The sequence below is a fragment of the Mesocricetus auratus genome, unplaced genomic scaffold (genome assembly GCF_017639785.1).
Source record: "Mesocricetus auratus isolate SY011 unplaced genomic scaffold, BCM_Maur_2.0 Super-Scaffold_15014, whole genome shotgun sequence".
Taxonomy (NCBI): domain Eukaryota; kingdom Metazoa; phylum Chordata; class Mammalia; order Rodentia; family Cricetidae; genus Mesocricetus; species Mesocricetus auratus.
In genome coordinates this window covers 61,292,278-61,312,971 of record NW_024429186.1, presented here as the reverse complement: position 1 = coordinate 61,312,971, position 20,694 = coordinate 61,292,278, and the positions used below count along the sequence as shown (strand labels likewise).

Genomic DNA, 20,694 nt, shown 5'->3' with positions numbered 1-20,694 from the left:
TTATTTCATGTTGCTTTTAGTAGGCATACAAAACAGGTTTCATTGCGGCAACCTCATATGCATATCACTGAACTTTGCTCCTACTTACAACCCCAATTCTGTTACCCCACCAAACGGTCAGCACGCCCCCCACTTTCCAGGTCCTCTGTGTGAGTGTGTGTGCATGTGCGTGCAAGTTTAAGTCAGGCATAGGAAAACTGGAGAGTTATCCTGTCCTTCCCCTGAGGGCTCCCGGGTCTTGCCAAGCCCTAAACTCATTTCTTTATAAAGCACCGACCTCTAGTACTTTGTTACAGCAACAGACAATGGACCAAACACTAAGAACAAATACGTATTCCAAGACTATTTAATTCTAGGAAGCTAATTTAATAAATAAGAAGTACCAAAGTCTCCAAAGATGAAATGAAATGAATAATCAGTCCCGTCATTACTCATGGGTAAATGACCAAGAAAAGGGAGAGAAGGGATAGCAGTTGATAACCATTCTCATAAAGATGAAATCCTGCTTTGATAACTCAATGTCATAGAGTGACAGAGAAAATAAGAGTCCAGATTTGCTTTATACAGTGCTGGGAAGCCAATTACCTGTCAGGCTGTTCAAGAATGGCTTGCTAAAACATTGAAAAAATGAAAGACTTCATCCTTGTCATAGACTGCCACCTCAGTTGAACACTCTGTGCACATGACAGGGTGATAGGTTTCTTCCCCTTCTGTCTCCACGGGACCTTCAGGGTTAGACCTCATCTTCTTAGCACCCCACTTCTTCTTCCTGTTTCCTGGGTTCTTGTATCTTAGAACCTCCTCTCTGTTGACAGAACAATTCATCACAAACATTGCTCTGTACTGAGTCTTGTAGGATTCATGCCTAGAGGGAGAACGAAATGGAGAGTTAGGACTTAATAGAGGTCATTTTTAGATCAACTCTGAGAACACCTACATGAATAATCACCACAATAAAGGTAGGGGAATGAAATGGAAATGTGAAAGAATCACTTATTTACCTCTCCCTCACCTCTGCCTTTTTTTGAGACAGAGCTGCGAAAGCTAACCTGGAACTCACAATCCTCCCGTCCCAACCTCTCAAGTAATGAGAATGCTGGCACGCACTGCCACTCCATGGAGAAAGACATTCTTAGATGGAACGTAAGGCTGGGTGTAGTGGCACACACCTTAGATTCCAGCACTCAGGAGGCAGAAGAAGGGGGATCTCTGTGAGTTCATGGCCAGCCTGATCTACATAGTGAGTTCTAGGACAACCAGAGACTCTGCCTCAAAAATAAATAGATAAACAGATAAATGGGACTGTGGTACTGGGATGGAAATATAGTTCAATGGTAAAGCATGTGCAAAGTCTTGAGGTTTGATCTCCAGCACTGAAAAAAAAATAGTATTTTTAGACAGAGTCTCACTATGTAGTCCTGACTGGCCTGGAACCCACACGTAAATGAGGCTGGCCTCATACTCACAGAGATCTGCCTCCTGAGTATCAGGCTCAGAGGCAGGCGCCACCATGCCTGGCACCAGCCATGAGGCTTATTAATATTTTTTTTCTCCTTTTGAGATAGTTTCTCACTATGTGTCCCTGGCTGGCCTGGAATTCTCAGAGGTCCACCGGAAAGAGATCCCTGCATTGCAGGGGCTCCCTTCCTGACCCTGGATTGGGCACAAACCATACACAAACACCAATTTTCACAGACATCTTTATTAAGTGGGGAAGAAAAGTTAAAGTGGCTGCTTTCTGACTCAGGAAGAAAACAGTAGCAAATGACCTTGCAGGTATAACTTTTAAAAGGAGAAAAAGGGGAAGTCTGTGTTCAAATGGATTAGGATACAGCACTATATCTTTTCTAAAAATAGTTATTTATTTTATGCATATGAGTACTCTATATGCAAGTACTTTTTTTTTTTTTTTTTGGTTTTTCAAGACAGAGTTTCTCTGTATTATTTTGGAGCAAGTACATCTTTATGCTAGAAGATGGAATCAGATCCCACTACAGATGGATGTGAGCCACCATGTGGTTGCTGGGAATTGAACTCGGGACCTCTGGAAGAGCAGCCAGTGCTCTTAACCTCTGAGCCATCTCTCCAGCCCCCTGCAATGGTGTATCTTAATTGGGCATGTTAATTAGGTGAACCAAAGGGAGCTTTTGATGGCTGGACCTCAGAAGTCAGGCTCTGGAGGAGGAAGTAAGGGAATAGACCTTGGCTACTTTTAGGAATGTAACCTAACAGTTTTCGCAAGGCAGAGGGAGTCCGGGAGAAGGTCAAGGCCTGCCAGAGGTACATGCTCGAGTGAGCTTTCACTACCTGCCTCTGCCCCTAAATAGAAAACAGCGTGTTATCCCTACTGCTTTAAAACAACTTTTAGGGACTGGAGAGATGGCTTGGCTGTTAAGAACATTGGCAGCTCTTGCAGAGGACCTAGGTTTATTCCAGCACTCACACAGCAGCTCACATCCATCTGTAATTCCAGTCCAAGGGTTCTGATACCCTCTTCTGGCCTCTGTAGGCACTGAACACATACAATGCATAGACATATGTGCAAGCAAAGCAACAGTAAACACAGTAAAAATAAAGAGGGAAAGCCTGTCAATGGTGTGCACACATACACAGAGAAACTCTGTCTTGAAAGAACAAACTAAACTAAAATAAAAACTAAAGGGGGGAACAATTTTTAAATGTGTCTTTAAACTTAGGAAGACAAAAATGTTGCTGGGAACTTGATGGATGATGTTTAAGTTTTTGAGGCAGGTCCTTACATGGCCTGGGCTGGCCTCAGACTAGCTATGTGACTAAGGCTGACCTCTGACTCCTGGTCCTCCTGCCTCTGCCTCCCAGGCCTGTGAAGGCAGGTGTGCACCACCGGGCCAGTACTGCATTTGTGGGGGAGGGGTTTGGAGAGGTGGGCACACATCACAGAATGTGTGTGTAGCTCAGAGAGTCAGCTCTCTCCTCCCACAACATGGGTCTTAAGAGTAGAGCTCAGGCCGGGTGGTGGTGGCGCACGCCTTTAATCCCAGCACTTAGGAGGCAGAGGTAGGCGGATCTCTGTGAGTTCGAGGCTGGGCTGGACCGACAGCCTCCAAAACAATACAGAGAAACCCTGTCTCGTAAAACCAATAAAAAAAAAAAAAAAAAGAGTAGAGCTCAGGTTGTCAGGCTTAGCAACACCTTTATCATCTGGACCATAAGTTTTATTTTATTTTCAAGACAAGGTCTTGCTATACAATCCAACCTGGCCTCAAACTGGATATGTAGCTGAAGTAAGCTTAGAATTCAGATCCTCCTCTCCACCTTCCAAATACTGAGGTTTTAGATGTGTGCTGCTCTGTGCAGTTTGAACCAAATACAGGAGCCAGTAAGTAACCACAGAACATGGAGATGAGAAAGGACTGCCCAAAGTCTGAGGCCTGTCTAGTCTACATATCAAGAGCCTGTTTCCCAAAAAAAAAAAACAAAAAAAACAAAAAACAAAAAAACAAAACAAATACGCACTTTAAAGTTTCCATATGTGCAGAAATATTTAAGTGATTCAAGTCTAAAATCAAACTGGAGGGAAATAAAAAGCAAGTAAGATGACTCCAATTAAAATAAAAAACACAGGGCTGGAGAGATGGCTCAGTTGGTTAAGAGCATTGGCTGATCTTCCAGAGGACCTGGGTTCAATTCTCAGTACCCACATGGCAGCTTACAACTGTCTGTAGCTCCAGTTCCAGGGGATCGACAAAGCAACAATGCACATAAAATAATAATAAATAAACTCTTTTTAAAAAATCAGAAACACTTAATCTTCTGTCTTGAATTATTTGAGGTTTATATTATAAAAAAAAAAAAAAAAAGGCTGGGTGGTGGTGGTGCACATCTTCAATCCCAGCACCCAGGAAGCAGAGGCAGGCGGTTCTCTGAGTTACAGGCCAGCCTGGTCTACAAAGCAAGTTCCAGGACAGCCAGGGCTACACAGAGAAGAAACTCTGTCTCAAAAAAAAAACCAAAATTAGATTTATTGGTTTTTTTTTGTGCACCACTATTTTGCCTGTATGTATGCACACCACACCCATGACTGATGCTTGCAGGGGTCAGAAGGTGCTGGATTCCCTGGAACTGAGTTGCCTTCTGGGTGCTGGGAACTGACTCTGAGTCCTCTGCAAGAGCAACTCTTAAAGATGTATTTATTTATGTCCTTAACCTCTGAGCCATCTCTCCAGCCCACTTTGCTTTTTTGAGCAGGTTCTCACTTTGTAGCTGAGAGTAGTCTTGAATATACAGTAGCTGTTCTGCTTCAGTCTGCAAGTGCTAGGATTATAGACCTGAACCACCATGCCAGCAGACGTCTGAATTACTATTAAATAGTAATTGCTTTTTTTTCCTTTTGGTTTTTCAAGATAAGATCTCTTTGTGTAGCCAGGCTGGCCTCAACTCTCAGAGATCCACCTGCCTCCACCTCCCAAATACTGGGATTAAAGGACTGTACCACCATTGCCCAGCAATAATTGTAATTAAAAAAACCTGTCCCCTGTGCTCAATTCAGCAGCACATATATTAAAACTGAAACAATACAAAGAAAATTACCATGCACCCTGTATAATGATGATATTAAAAAAATTTTTTTGGAAACAAGATTTCTCTGTATGGCCCTAGCTGTCCTGGAACCAGTCTGGCCTTGAACTCAAAGAGAGATCCTCCTGCCTCTGCTTTGAAAGTGCTGGAATTAAAGGCCTACAGTACCATGACCAAAAAATGGCTTGCAAATTTGTGCAGCGTTCCATATTTTAAAAAAAACAATCTGTCACATGTGGTACAGCACTTGCTGTGAACGTATGATGTCCTGAGCTTGGTTCACGATTTCAGTGCCCAGAACCCACATGGTGGAAGAAAACAACCGGCTCCGACAGCTGTCATCTGGACTCCCATGCCACCACATGCTTGCCAACACTAGATAAATGAACAAGCAAGGGGCGGCTACGGAGACGGCTCACTTGTTAAAGAGCACTTGCTCTTTCACAGAACCCAGGTTTGGCTCCTAGCACCAACATGGCGGCTCACAATCTCTGTTAACTCCAGTTCTAGGTGAGCCAACCCATCTTCCATCTTCTAAGGGGCACACACGGTGCACATACATGCACACAGGCAAATACTCATATAAATCTACAGCAGAGACCCACAAAGCCCCAGCTCACTGAGTAAAGCCTGTGACCCCAGTGCTCACAGGCTGAGGCAGGGGGATCTGAGTTACACAGGAAGGCCATGTCTCAAAAACAAAAACAAACAGCACTTGGGAAGCAGGTGGATCTCCGTGTGTTCAAGGCCAGCCTGGTCTACAAAGACAGTTCCAGACCAGTCAGGGTAGTGAGAGTCCATCTCAAAAGGACAAACACACTGCTAGTCATCACTACACTGAGCAAACGGTTCTATTAGCAAAAACAACAAAAGGATCTCTCTAGCAGCAAAGTAGTGATAGAAAGAGAAATTGAATTAGCTCATCTTCATTGTCCAGAAAATGGAAAATAGAACTTTTACTCTACCAGGACTTAAATTCCTTCTGGAATGACACTAATAAAAACTAAGAAACTCCTGCTTGAATATTGTGCAATCAACTTTGCTGTAGTTTTTTTTTATCTTAGTTAACTTCTCAGACTGAAACATCCCAAGAATCCCAGTGGTGTGGGGCCAACTCAAGCTTTCCATCTAGGCTAAAAATCACCTGCTTCTAACTTATCTGAACCCCTTCCCTCACTCCTGTTTCTTTGGGTTTGTTTTTTTGGGGGGGGGTTGTTTTGTTTGTTTTTTTGAGACAGGCTTTCTCTGTATCACAGCTCTGGCTGGCCTGGAACTCACTTTGTAGACCAGGCTGGCCTCGAACCCACTGAGATCCTCCTGCCTCTGGCTCCTGCGTGCTGGGATTAATGGTATGCACCACCACTCAGCTGTCACTCCTGTTTTTAAGCATCACACGACCACAGAGGTGACCTTTTAGCAAACCCACTCTGTTCTTTAGATTCTTTTTTTTTTTGGTTTTTCGAGACAGGGTTTCTCTGTGGCTTTGGAGGCTGTCCTGGAACTCGCTCTGTAGACCAGGCTGGTCTCGAACTCACAGAGATCCGCCTATCTCTGCCTCCCGAGTGCTGGGATTAAAGGCGTGCGCCACCAACGCCCGGCTGTTCTTTAGATTCTTACAACTGTATTGTATGCTATAGTTACTACTCTTCTAGATTTTGGTCTAATAAATATTTACACTAACAACAAAAACAGTCTACCGCTGATTTAAGCAAAGGCCCACCAAACTGTTTTGGTTCTGGGAAGGTTGGTTCTAGGCTGAGGCACACTCACTCGGGTGCATGTGATGTGTTTACCTTTGTCCCTTACCTTTGGCAATCAAGGCACAGTGTAGTCATGCAGGCAGGGCAATTCAAAACAGCATCACTGTTTGGAACAGGCTGTTGTTTCTGATGGGGTCTCTGCAATCCAAAAGCATGGTAACTAAAACAGAAAAATAATTTGACAAGGAAAAACACATTAATCGACCAAATCCTGGTTTCTCATGTCACAGTCCAGAAAAAGGAATCAGTACTCAGAAAAGTAACAAATTATTATTATTATTTCTGATTTATTTATTTTATGAATGAATGTCTTGTCTGCAGTATCTAAGTGCACTACATGCATGCCTGGTGCCCAGGGAGGTCAGAAGAAGGTACAGAATGTCCAGGAACTGGAGTTATAGATGGTGGTGAGCCACCGTGTAAGTGCCAGAAACCAAACTCAGGTTCTCTGCAAGAGCAACAAGTGCTCTGAGCCGATGAGCCATCTCTCTAGCTCCAGAAATGGATAATTCTAAGGATATGGTTTACAAGACTCACCAAAAGCATCTTGGAGAGGCAGAAAGTTAAAAAAAAAAAAAGCCAGGCATGGTGGCACACGCCTTTAATCCAAGCACTCAGGAAGCAAAGGCAGGCAGATCTCTGTGAGTTTAAGACCAGCCTGGTCTACAAGAGCTAGTTTCAGGACAGCCTCCAAAGCCACAGAGAAAATCTGTCTCAAACCCCCCCACCAAAAGAAAAAAGAAAAAAAAGCAATCAAATCAAATTTCAAGGTGGCAGAACCTAACTCACTCCTTAAGTCTGGACTGCACACAGTAATTTTCTTTCAAAGTAGACAATTTGGTGGTATGTGGTGGTCCATGGCTGAAATCCCAGCACTCCAAAGAGGGGGATCCAGAGTTCAAGGCCAGTATGAGCTAAAATGAGACCTGTCTCATAAAAACCAAACCTAACACTAAACCAAAAACCCATAATATCAGTGTGATTGTGAGGAAAATCTCAGGTGGATTCTAACAGAAAACTAACTCTTTCTTACACCTGGCCATGGTTCTTCAACATATTTAAGATGCCAAAAACAAGGAAAATATGAGAAATTATTTTACATTTGTAGTCATGAACTTAAGCCAGGAGGTGGTAGCACACATCTTTAATCCCAGTACTAGGGAGGTGGTTTTCTGAGTTGGAGGCCAACCTGGTCTAAAGAGTGAGTGCCAGGACAGCCAGGGCTGTTACACAGAGAAGTCTCAAAAAACTTAAGTTGGTCAGGCAAGGTAACCCACACCTGCAATCCTAGCACCAAGGAGACAATCGCAGGAAGACTACAAATTCAGCCTGGACTACACAATGAGCTCCAGACCGGACAGAGAAGGGGGGCAGGGGGCACTGAGGGAAACCTTAGTCAGCAAAGTGCCTGCTGTACAAAATGTGAGGACCTGAGCTAAGCCGAATCCCCACATAAGGAGCAGACAGAGACACGGCCTGTGTCCACAGTGCTCTCAGGGACCGCAGGACAGAGACAGGCAGATCCCTGGGGCTCTCTGGCAGCCACCCAAGCGGAGCTTTAGGGTCAGCGCAGACTCTGGATCAAAACCTAAAGATAGAAGAGCTGGTAAGATGGCTTAGCAGGTAAAGATACTTGCCAGTAACCTGACAATCACGACAGAAGCAGAGAACTGAGTCCTAGAAGCTGTCCTCTGACCTCCACAAGCATGGCTTACCACGTATGCACACAGCAATAGTAAATTTTAAAATAAACAAATGTAAAGTAAAATAAACTCAGAAAGCTAAGGCAGGAAGAAAAAAAGCTCCCAATGCCAACCTGGGCTACACAGCAAATTCCAAGCCAAACTATGCTTCCTCGGCCATCCAGCCTCTAAAAACAAAATAAAGGAAGCTTGAGTAAGTTAACATCCACCAGGGGGCGCTGCAAACTGTACAGATGCCACAGCATTATCAGTGGAAAACAGAGATGGCCGTCCCCATCTGGACTGAAGCATAGGCACTGCGTGTAGCTCGGCAGTGCAGTGCTTGCCCAGCATGTGCTACACACAGCATACATTCAATGTCCAGCACCATGCACACATACACACAAAAACTTAAAACACATTTACTGTGGGAACACCAGACCTTGAGCAGAGACCCACGTCCCCTTCTGCCTGGGAGTAGGCAGCTGTAAGACAATGTTTACTAAAAACATGTTTACTAAAAACAATACAATGCCCGGGGGCAATAAGTTCCTGGAAAAGGCCTGCCCACAGAAACCACCCTGACCTCGACCTTGTCCAAAGACTAACCGCCTCTTCTGCCACGCCCAGATCAGTTTTTGGTGTCAGGGCAGAACCAGCCAGGGTAGAGGAGAGAGCAGAAGCTTCTCTGGTGGGAGCCTTTCTTAGGAAGTTTTCTTGAACCTTTTTGGGGCCTGCTTAAAGTTTTCTTTACATCGTTGAACAAGTCTCTGTGTTGTCAATCCCCGACACCCTCTGCACGTTCTCGGACACAGGCCGTGCAGCAGACACGACAATTTACCATGTGATCCTGCAATGTTCCTCTGAGGTTTATACCAAAAAAAAATGTAAATAGGGACACAAACAAACATCTGTACTGTTGACAACACTATCCACAACAGTCACAAGATAGTTAGAACATAAACATCCCATTTGGATTTAAAAAATAAATCAAGTTATATACTACGTGCAATGGCCCTGTTCTATTAACAGCCCTGGCTAGCCTGGAACTCACAGAGATTCACCTGGCTCTGCCTCCCAAGTGCTGGGATTAAAGGCGTGCGCCACCACCGCCCAGCTAAGAAGTTCTATTTCTTAAATGAAGAGACTGACTATGACAGTTTAGATCCATCAATGACTCAACAATTAATTGTGGTGACACAAACCTATAATTCCAGAGAATATTTGGAAGATAGAAGCAGGACCACCCCCCAACTACATACTAAGTTTTAAAGTCAGCCTGGGCTACATGAGAATCTGTTTTAAAATAAATCTGTTTAAAATTGAGCCAGGTGGTGGTGGCGCACCCCTTTAATCCCAGCACTCGGGAGGCAGAGGCAGGCGGATCTCTGTGAGTTCGAGGCAAGGCTGGACCGACAGCCTCTAAAACAATACAGAGAAACCCTGTCTCGTAAAACCAAAAAAAAAAGTAAATAAATAAATAACTAAATAAAAATTTATCCAGGTAGTAATTGCATAGACCTTTAATCCCAGATAGAAGCAGGTAGATCTGAGTTCAAAGCCAGCCTGCTCTACAGAGCAAGTTCCAGGATAACTAGGGTGACACAGAGAACCCCTGTCTGAAAAAGTAAGTAAGTAAATAAACAAACAAATATTCAGTTGACTAAAATCTGCTGGTTATTTTCAAATAAACTATTCAAGTTTTTCTCCTCAAATTGTTTTTGATGTTTGTGTGAAAATAAATACACATACAATAAAATATGAAAGCAGGGAAAAAAAATCACTCTTCCTGTAAAGATTATAAATATAGATCTAAATTCTTACCCCCTTCTCTGTGCATCAACCCAGGCTTGGTCTCTGTTATCTTTCTCAGGGTCGTACAGCAGCTCATCGTTTGTTGGAATCCTGCGTTGTTTCTTCTTCTTTTTCTTGGTCACTTGTGCTAATTTTAAAAAGGTTACCAATATGGATCAGAATTAAAGTTTACAATTCTTTAATATAAAATGGCTCTCCTGTTTCCCATACCATGTATTTATTCTATCTATATTATCTTTTAAAAAGATGCCCAAAGCCTTTCTTTAGCCAGCAATCCCAACACTTAAGAAAGAGGTTGATGCAGGAGACCTGCCATGCCTGGACTGTACAGTGAGTCCCAGACCACCCCGGCAACAAATATAAGATCTTACCCCGAAATACAATACATAAAATTAAATAAGAATTTTTGTTCAATTAAGACACTAAATTAAAGATAAAGGAGGCCAAAGGTCTAAGTTCAAATAATGAAAACTCAGTTTCAAAATACCCATTTAAAACTAACTGGTATGGTGACATGTCTGCAACCCCAGAGCCTAGGATATAGAGGCAGTAGGATCACGAGTTCAAGGTCACCCTTGGCTACATAGCAAGTTTTAGCCCAGCCTCCCCTATATGAGGCAGGGTTTCTCTGTGTAGCCCTGGCTGTATTTTCATTGTTACAAAATGAACATAATTAAAGCATAATGATTAATCACAAAAACAATATGTAATTATATACTGAGGACTATTTACTTCTAATTACAACTAAATGAAATTTTGTCTTGAAACACGGCACAGCATGAGTAACAGCCTTAATAAAAATTACCTTTTTCAACAGTATGCATAAAAAGCCAACCTCAGTGCAAAGGTTGAGACTGCTTCTTTCTCACCAGATCAGTCTTTGTAAGTACACAGTCTACATCTGTATTTAGACTTTATAACCAACAAGCTGAAAACCCTGTTTCACAAAGATATGAGCAGGGCTGAGCAATAGCTGAGGGGTTAAGAGCACTGGCTGCTCTTCCAGAGCTCCTGAGTTCAATTCCCAGTACCCGCATATTAGCTCACAACTATCTGTAATGGGATCTGATGACCTCTTCTGGTGTGCATGAAGACAGAGCATTCATGTACATAAAATACGTAAGTAAATATGTATTTACTTATGTTTGAACCCTTCTCCTCTGGAAACCATTGCACTTCTGGATGAAACAGCAGAGCTGTGTTCAACGCATCCAACTCACTGCACAGCTACAGTCGGCTGTCTAAAACGCTCACCTTGACAAAATTGACACTTTTCATTACCTCTTGTAACTCTGTGGCAGTATCTTCACTGCTACTTTTTGTCAATGAGTCATACAGACTTCCAATGACTTCTGGTGACCCATTGAGTAACAAACACTGAAATCCAGATTGACACCCTAGCAAGCTGGAGCACCATCTCTGCAAACACCACAAACCTTCTCCCAAGAGATTGTGTGCTCTTTGAGAAAGGAACCAACTGTGTCAAACACATCATGAGCAGTAATTGTTGTTTCAAGAGGTTTGCAAAAAAGAAAGTCATCTGTAACATCGCCATTATTAGTATACCTCATGTAAACAAGGAACTGTGAACAGTTCGCAACATCTGTAGAGTCATCAAGCTGTATAATAAATGTTGGAAGTGCAGCAGATTTCCTGGACTACCTGATCAAGAATATCAGCAGACAAGCCACCCACTCTTCTGCAGACAGTGTCTTTAGATAAGGAAACTGCATTAATTAAGAAACAAGTTCATTTCCGACTTCATAACTTGCACACTGGCAACAGTAAATCCTCAGCAATGGTGTGAGTTTTCATAGCTCTGGCAATTCTGAGTACCACCCAAATACAAAGCTTCAATGGCTGCTATATTTTGTTTGTGGTACTTGCCACCAGTGTCAAGTCTGGTTTTCTTTTTTTTTGGGGGGGGGGGTGTTCAAGACAGAGCTTCTCTGTGTAGCCCCGGCTGTCCTGGAACTCGCTCTGTAGACCAGGCTGGCCTTGATCTCACAGAGATCCGCCTGCCTCTGTTTCCCAAGAGCTGGGATAAAAGGTGCATGCCACCACCACCCTGAGTCTATCATTTCTTAAAAATAAACATAAGAGAAGAGCTGGAGAGATGGCTTAGCAGTTAAGAGCACTGGCTGCTCTTCCAGAGGCCCCGGGTTGGGTTTCCAGCACTCCATGGTGGCCCACTGAAGATAGAAGTTTCTGTTCCGCCAGGCCCCACAGCTCACAAACATCTGTAACTCCAGTTCCAGGGACTGCAACACCGTCTCCAGAACTCCAAGGACACCAGGAATGCATATGGTGCACAGACAATACTTGCACGCCAAACACCATTAACATAAATTAATTAGATGGAAAATCTAGTATCAAATAACTGTTAAGGCAGATATTATTCGTAAAATACACCTGCTAAACAAAAAGGCACTCACCTGCTTTGTCTTCATCCTCAGAATCAGAATCAAAGTAAATGTCATCATAGTACTTTGTTGTAACTCCTCCAACATTCCCAACTCCTGAGGAAGTCCCTACCAAACCAGAAGTGACATTTAAAAACTAAACCACATATGGTCCTCAAGAAAACAAAAGCCTCTACATGCACTTCTATTACACAAATAGTATTCATTTATTCACAGTCTCATGTGTATAGTAAAATATTCTTTCGCCAGTGGATTACTTGATATCTGTGCCCTATGCAACTATGGGGAATCACTCCTTGACCAGTTTTCCAAATTAGGAGAAAATCATTCTTTCTCCCTTCCCACAAATCTAGTTAAAATTCAAATGCTGATTTCCAGGGTCTCAGCATATATATTTCTACTTCTTAAAGCATAACACAAATACCCCATGGAAAACAGGAAAGGGATGTCTTGCATTAGACAGACAGGAAGGTAAACCAAGAATACACTTCCTCCCTCCAGCGTGTCTTCACATGCCTGTGTCCCTGACTCTTCCTCTGCTTCAACTGTATATTTCAGTTTCTCAAGGTACAAACACACGGATAGGAAAACCAGTTCTGAGCCGTCCTACTTCCACAAACCAATTTCTGAGTCAAGTAACTTATACGCAAAGATCTAAAAATGAAATATGTTTATTAGTCACTACAGACAGGAATCTGTAGTGCCATACCATCAAACCTGCCATTAAACCTTTTTTGTTTTTTTGAGACAGGGTTCCTCTGTGCAGCCCTCAGTGTTATAGAACACACTCTGTACACAGGCTGGCCTCAAATAAGATTCACCTGCCTCTGCCCCCAAATGCTGGGAGTAAAGGTGTGCCACTATGCCCAGCATGAGCTAAAAACTACAAAAGGAAATAATACAAATACTTGTTACTAAACAGTATCTTTCCAATAACACATGACACGTGTTAGTCAGTGGAAAACTCTGGCAGCTTCATTTCTTCATTTAATAAGGGCTGTATTAATCAGACCTGTTCATTCAGATCTGTCACCCAGCTACTCAGGAAACAAGGCAGAGGGATCACTTAGGCTACAGTGAGTTCAAGGCCAGACTGAGTAAATAGCCAGACCCTGTCTCAAAATTTTAAAAGAGGTGGGGCTGTAACTTGGTGATAGAGCATTTGCCTAACAAACACAAGACCCAGGTTTACCTCCCATCACCACCCATCATTTACAGACAGACAGACAGACAGACACAGACACAGACAGACAGACACACACACACACACACACAGACACACACACACAGACACAGACAGACACACACACACAGACAGACACACACACAGACACAGACAGACAGACAGACACACACACAGACACAGACAGACAGACAGACAGACAGACAGACAGACACACACACACACACACACACACACACACACACACACACACACACACACACACACACACACACGAGTGATTCTTGAGACACAAAAGAACACGATCCCTTACAGGATATCTGTGAGAACTGAGCCCAAAGTTTACCTGTCCCCATAGAGGATAACTTATCCTCCATCGTTTTTATGGTAGAGTTCAACTCAGCTTCCATTTCTTTTTCAAATTCATCTTCACTAGATGACTCACTTTCTCCAGTAAGACATTCCCGGATGAGCTTCCGTTTTTGGTCAGGAGTCCCATGTAACAGCACATCCACCTCATCTTCAGAACTAACATGTGTTTAAGGACAGGGAATATGAACATCAAAACATTTCTCTTCATTTTTATGCATATGAGTGCTATCGACATGTATGACTTTATGCTAGAAGAGGGCATCAGATCCCACTACAGATAGCTGTGAGCCTCCATGTGGGTGCTGGGAATTGAACTCAGGACCTCTCTGGAAGTGTAGCTAGTGCTCTTAACCACTGAGCCATCTCTCCAGCCCTGAATATTAAAAATACTAACATCAGGACTGGGATTTGGCTCAGTAGTAGAATACTCACATAGCATGTGCAAGGCCCTAGGTTAAAAATACAGCATCATAAAACAAAATAAAATCACTTAAAACTTGTATCATTTTAGGGGCTAGAGAGATGGCTCAGAGGTTAAGAGCACTGACTGCTCCTCCAGAGGTCCTGAGTTCAATTCCCAGCAACCACATGGTGGCTCACAACCATCTACAATTCAATCTGGTGCCCTCTTCTGGTGTGTAGACAGAACACTGTATGTGTAATAAATAAATAAATCTTAAAAAAAAAAACTTGTATCATTTTAATAGCAAATATAAGTTTGACAAATTTATATCTGATATACTACCTATCATATTACATATAGCAATGATCATTAATAGACAATAGATCAAGCTAATCCGTCCAATTTTCAGGGGGGTTTCCTGGAGTTTTTATTTATTTGGTTGCTTCTTTTTGTTTGTTTGCTTTTTGTTTTTTTCGAGACAGGGTTTCTCTGTGGTTTTGGAGCCTATCCTGGAACTAGTTCTTGTAGACCAGGCTGGTCTGGAACTCCCAGAGATCCACCTGCCTCTGCCTCCTGAGTGCTGGGACTAAAGGTGTGTGCCACCACTGCCGGGTGGTTGGATACTTCTTTGTTTGTTTGTTTGTTTGGTTTGGTTTTGTGAGACAGGATTTATCTGTGTAGTCCTGCAACTCACTCTGTAGACCAAGCTGGCCTCCTGAGTGCTTGGATTACAGGTATGCACCACAACTGTCTGGCTTCTTCTTTCTTTTGTTTGTGTGTGGGGGGGGTGTTCTGTTTGTATGTGTATCTGTGCTCCTGTGCCCATAGATCCCCTAGAACTAGAGCTACAGTTAGATGGTTGTGAGCAGCTATGTGAGTGTTGGGAATTGAACCCAAGTCCTCTGGAAGAACAGCCAATGCTCTTAATCACTGAGCCATCTTTCCATCTCTCTTTCTGACTTCCTGTATTATCACATTGCTTTTCAATATCTGTACCAATTCATAATTTCATAATTCTATCAACTAAAAAAACCTACTTCACAGAACTGAGTTTTATTTAGGATATATATATACATAATTAATATATAGTTAATATGTCATCATATAGCAATTAAATATTACAATGTAAAAAACACAGTGCTACAGAAAACTGTGAAAAGAGAAATTATGCTGATGCTGGTAACTGAATCAAGGCTTCACAAACACTAAGCATCGTTTCAGCCACTGAGCTATAGTGCAGCACTAGCCTTAAGAAACTTACATTGGGCTGGAGAGATGGCTCAGCGGTTAAGAGCACTGGCTGCTCTTCCAGAGGACCCAGGTTCAAATCCCAGCACCCACATGGCAACTCACAACTGTCTATAATGAGATCTGATGCCCTTGTCTGGCCTGCAGGCATGCATGCAGACAGAATACTGTATACATAATAAATAAATAAATCTTTAAAAAAAAAACTTACATTACATTCCCAGTTCTCCTAACCAATCTTTGTCAAAATTTTTTTTTTTTTTTGGTTTTTCGAGACAGGGTTTCTCTGTGGCTTTGGAGGCTGTCCCGGAACTCGCTTGGTAGTCCAGACTGGTCTCGAACTCACAGAGATTCGCCTGCCTCTGCCTCCCGAGTGCTGGGATTAAAGGCGTGCGCCACCAACGCCCGGCCAATCTCTGTCAATTTATATTGCCTTCTATGATTATTTTCCTGTCAACAGAATTATAGTAAATCTGTAATTAGGAGGAATAAATAACAGAAATGAATTTAGTTGGGGCCAGCAAGATAGCTCATCAGCAGGTAAAGTATTTGCCACCAAACCTGATGGCCTGAATCAATCCTTGGGACACACATGGAAGGAGAGTAGTCCTCTGACCTCCATAATGTGCCATGGCACCCATATGCCCACATCCACAAATTTAAGAAAATAAATGCTATTTCCATTTTTAAATGAATTAAGTCAGCCATGGTGGTCCACAGACACCTGTAATCCCAGCACTTAGGAGGCCAGAGGGTGAAGAGTTCAAGAGACTCATGAGCTACACAATGGAGTCAAAGCCAGCACTGAACTACATGAGAACCTGGCTCAAACAAGAACAAATTAAATGGCGAAGACCTTTCTAACACAACATGAAGAATATACAGGAGAATAAAGCTGAGGCTGTAACTGAGTTGGTAGCATGCTTGCCTGGCAGGCACAAGGCTGGATTTGAGCACCAGCATCACATAAAACATACGTGGTGGTGAATGTCTACAATCTCTGCACTTGAGAAACGGAAGCAGGAGAGCCAGAAGTCACAGACCTGGGATACAGGAGATCCTATGTCAATAATAACAATAGTCTTCACAGGCAGAATCGTCCTGACTTCTGTTTTCTCACCAGCAAAGCTTTAAGGCTCCACCAGAGAGAGCTCATCAGAAAAATGCAATTCACTCCAGTGAACTGTGTGGATGACTAAGGGTGGGTTGCTTGCTTGTCTGCCTGCCTGTTTGAGACAAGGTTTCACTGTGCAGCCTGACTGGCCTAAACTTACAGAGCCTCCCAAGTGCCAGTATAAAAAGCAAGTGGCACCATGACTGGCAATGGCTACGGTTTTAACCAGAATCTACTCCCAAGAAAATGCCTTACATGACAGGTAAATTGGCCAGCATGCTATACTCCCCTATTAATACCATCATCACTATTTTCACTCCAACCTCATCACTCTATGAGGTCAGGTCAAGGACGCCCTGACCTCAAAACTCTCCTCTGTCTCATTCCTCCCTCATCCCTGTCTCATTCATCCTACGAGCAGGATGTCCCTCACTCATCACATCACCATCCAACTCGGGAGCTTTCTATGGCCAGTCCTCTGAGCACAACATTCAAAGTAGCCCTCCACAAGGTAGCTCCAACTTCTCTTTCCCACTACTAATTACCCTCTCGGTCCTTATCCAAAAAGGCCAGTACTGCTCAGGCCAGAAGACTGTTCCTATACTCTAATCTTAACAAAGTTATAAAGGGCATATTATTTTCCAGGGAGGCGGAGGCAAGCAGATCTCTGTGAATTTGAGGCCAGCCTGGTCAGCAGAGGGAGCTCCAGTTCAGACAGGTCTACAAAGAGAAACCCTGTCTCAGAAACAAAACAAAACAAAGCAAAGCAAAACAAACAAAAAAAGCATCAGGGGGCTGGAGAGACGGCTCAGAGGTTAAGAGCACTGATTGTTCTTCCAGAGGTCTTGAGTTCAATTCCCAGCAACCACATGGTGGCTCACAACCATCTGTAATGAGTGAGATCTGGCGCCCTCTTCTGGCCTGCAGGCATGCATGCAGACAGAACACTGTATACAAAATAAATAAAAATCTTTAAAAAAAAAAAGCATCAAGTTACGATGGTGCACACCTGCTTAGGAGGCAGGAAGGAAAAAAGAGCTAGTGTGGCGGCGCACACCTACGAAACAGGAAGATTGCAGGAAGTCGGAGGCCAGCCTGAGATACGTGAGCGCCAAGAGCAGAGAGAAAGGAGAACAGAGATGGCTCAGAGGTTAAGAGCACTGACTGCTCTTCCAGAGGTCCTGAGTTCAATTCCCAGCAACCACATGGTGGCTCACAACCATCTGTCATGAGATCTGGTTCCCTCTTCTGGTATGTGCAGATATACATGGAGGAAGGATGTATTCATAATTGTGCTATTCATAATAAATAAATAAATCTTAAAAAAAAAAAGGAGAACAGCACATTTGCAGGCAGTAAAAGGGATCCTTGTAATGATGCAATGTTCCATATCTTCACTGTTTCTGTGTTCATGTCACATGTCTTTATGTGTGCAAGTGCATCTGGAAGTCAGAAGACAACTATGAGAAACTGGTTCTTGCCTTCTGCCTTGTTGAGAAAGGGTCTTTCTTGTTTCTAGCAGTATACTACAGGCTAGCTGTCCCCAAGCCTTTGACGGCATCTCCTGTCTCCACCTCCCATGTCACCATAGAACTGCTGGGATTAAAGACGAATCCTAACACATCCAGCTTTTTACATGAGCTAGAACTCAGGTCTTGTCAGGCTTGCACAGTAAATCTGTTACAAGCTAAACCATCTTCCTGGCACACACATACCTTTTCTACAATGGTTCTCAATCTCCTCCTGAGTCACATATCAGATGCCCTGAATACAGATGTGTACCGTAGGATTCATAACAGTAGCAAAATTAGATATAAAGTAGCAATGGCCGGGCAGTGGTGGCGCATGCCTTTAATCCCAGCACTCGGGAGGCAGAGGCAGGCGGATCTCTGTGAGTTCGAGGCCAGGCTGGACACGACAGCCTCCAAAACAATACAAAGAAACCCTGTCTCGTAAAACCAAAAACAAAAAAGTAGCAATGTAGCAAGAAAAATTAGTAGAATCATTCTACCTGAGATAAACACTAGAATGAAACAGTTGTTTTTCACTGTATCAAAGATAAACTTTATAATGAATAGCTGTTTTCTAGAAGTACTGAGACCTTGAAGAAATCATTGTGAAAAACAAGTCACTGCTTGCTGCTATCTATAAAGTTGTTTTTTTTTTTTTTGGTTTTTTTTTTTTTTTTGGTTTTTACAAGATAGGGTTTCTCTGTATTGTTTTGGAGGCTGTCGTCCAGCCTGGCCTCAAACTCACAGAGATTCGCCTGCCTCTACTCCCGAGTGCTGGGATTAAAGGCGTGCGCCACCACCGCCCGGCTAAAGTTGTTTTTCTGAAAGAGCTTTACAGCCTTTACATGACTTTGGTCACAAGATGGTCCTGGCACACCTGGATACCTTGGGTCATTGGGTACTGCAATACCCAATAAGACAGCACACATTAGTACTAAAGTGTGACACTTTTCTTCAGAAGGACATGGGCATTATGATTAGATCAGGGACTTTGGTACGAGGAACTTGTTTTAACAAAAAAATAAAAAACAACTTTTGTGTAACAATCAACTTTACACAGATGTTTGGAGTTCAGTTCACAGAAACTGTTCCTCCCTGAAGCCAGAACGTCTAAAATTCGTCTTGGGGTGACCCTCTTCCTCTAACCAACCCACGAAACACAGAACACTATGAAATAATTTTATGGTTGAAGTCGGCACAACATGAACTATATCAAAGGGTCCCAGCATTAGGAAGGTTGAGAACCACTGCTCTAGAATCTAAGGTAATAAAGGAGTAAACAAGTCAGTCATGGGGGTGCACGACTTCAACCCCAGCACTTGGAAGCAGAGGCAAGTGAATCTCTGAGTTCGAAGTGAACCTGGTCTATAGAGCAAGTTCCAGGTCAAGCAGAGCTACACACTGAGACCCTGTCTCAAAACTAAAATTAAAAAACGAAACAGATAGATAGATAGACATACAGACAGATAAAAATTCCTTGGGTTTAATATCCAGCAAGGTTTTTAAAAAGGAAAAAACCCACATGTTTTACATATAAGTAAAAACATTCCAAGTTCCCTCACGTAGGATAAACACTCCCTTTCCAAAAGTACCACAGACCTTCATTTATGCTTATCAGAGATCATCTACACATTTCATTTCCCCTATTATAAGGTAAACCAACGGAAAGCAAGAATTTTGTATTTTGTACCTCTATCATAACAACCAAACCTTCCCGTTCCCTGCTCCGTTATTTCTATTTGACAGTCTTGCAGATGAGTGCTTCAGGCTAAGGCCTGTGGCCCTCACTAGTCCCACACTTGGATCTCCACTCACGGATGCGAGGCTGAGGAGAACTGACTCGCCTTCAGTCACAGTGCTAGCAAACGGTAAGGGGCAGGGTTCCATCTGAGGATTCACGCTTGGGGCCCCCGGGACTCTGGAACACCCCTCTTCCCGCACTGCTGTCCATCCTGGTTCCCCAGAGTCTGAGCAGCTCCACCAGGCACCCGAGGCTCCTGCAAGCGAAGCCGGAACACAGCACCCAAGCTCGGCCGTCCTGGCGAGCACCATAGGCTCGGCCGGGGCCGGGCGGACACCGCGGGGCAGCGGCCCACCTGCTCAGGGCCGGCTCCTCGTCGCTCGGCTCTTCCACCGCGTAGGGATCGTAATCATCCTGGAACCGGTTCATGGCGGCCCAGGGAGGCCTACGCGGTCCACTGACGATCCGAAAGTCTGTGTACACCGCGGGTACCTCCCCTAAGGCTTCCGGACTCTCCACTTCCGCTCCTCGCGCGAGCCCTTCCTGTGCGCTTGCGCAGGGCGTCCCAGGGAAATAGGCTGCCGAGGAGGCTCGGCGGGCAACAAGTTGGTTCGGCGTTTTCCTTTCCGCGGAAGACAGCAGTTGCCTTTTTATGGATTTTTGCTGCTGCTGTCGCTTTATTTAGCTTTTGAGATGGCCTCACTGGCCCAGTCCGACCTACAACTCGGTATACAGCCCAGGGTGGCTTTGCTCCGCCGACCTTGACCTGCGGAGCGCTGAGATTACAATTGTAAGCTACCACCCAGTCTGATTTCTTTCTTCCGAGTTGTTATCTTCGCCTTTCTTCCCAGGTTTTTATTTGGCTCAGTGGTTGTGTGCAAATAA

The 20,694-nt window shown here is 43.6% G+C and overlaps 1 protein-coding gene and 1 pseudogene across 1 annotated transcript; one reads left to right on the top strand and one right to left on the bottom strand.

Moving 5' to 3' along the window:
- Positions 1-345: 345 nt before the first annotated feature.
- Positions 346-20,338, bottom strand: LOC101840750 (E2F associated phosphoprotein). Its single transcript, XM_040743086.1, has 6 exons — positions 20,165-20,338; positions 13,767-13,948; positions 12,250-12,345; positions 9,824-9,941; positions 6,364-6,477; positions 346-865 (listed from the first exon to the last, which is right to left on the bottom strand). The coding sequence occupies exons 1-6, from the start codon at positions 20,236-20,238 to the stop codon at positions 598-600; spliced, it is 852 nt and encodes a 283-aa protein (XP_040599020.1). The 5' UTR covers positions 20,239-20,338; the 3' UTR covers positions 346-597.
- On the top strand, positions 4,516-4,609 carry LOC121139552 (annotated as a pseudogene).
- Positions 20,339-20,694: the final 356 nt, after the last annotated feature.

What these genes read in the sequence shown, in the direction of transcription:
- LOC101840750 (XM_040743086.1), bottom strand. Translation starts at nt 20,238, where the DNA reads ATGAACCGGTTCCAGGATGATTACGATCCCTACGCGGTGGAAGAGCCG. An exon ending in TGAGGATGAAGACAAAGCAG is followed by an intron (nt 9,942 to 12,249) that starts GTGAGTGCCTTT and finishes TTTTAAAATTAG; the next exon opens with CACAAGTGACCAAGAAAAAG. An exon ending in GTTGATGCACAGAGAAGGGG is followed by an intron (nt 6,478 to 9,823) that starts GTAAGAATTTAG and finishes TTTCTGTTTTAG; the next exon opens with TTACCATGCTTTTGGATTGC.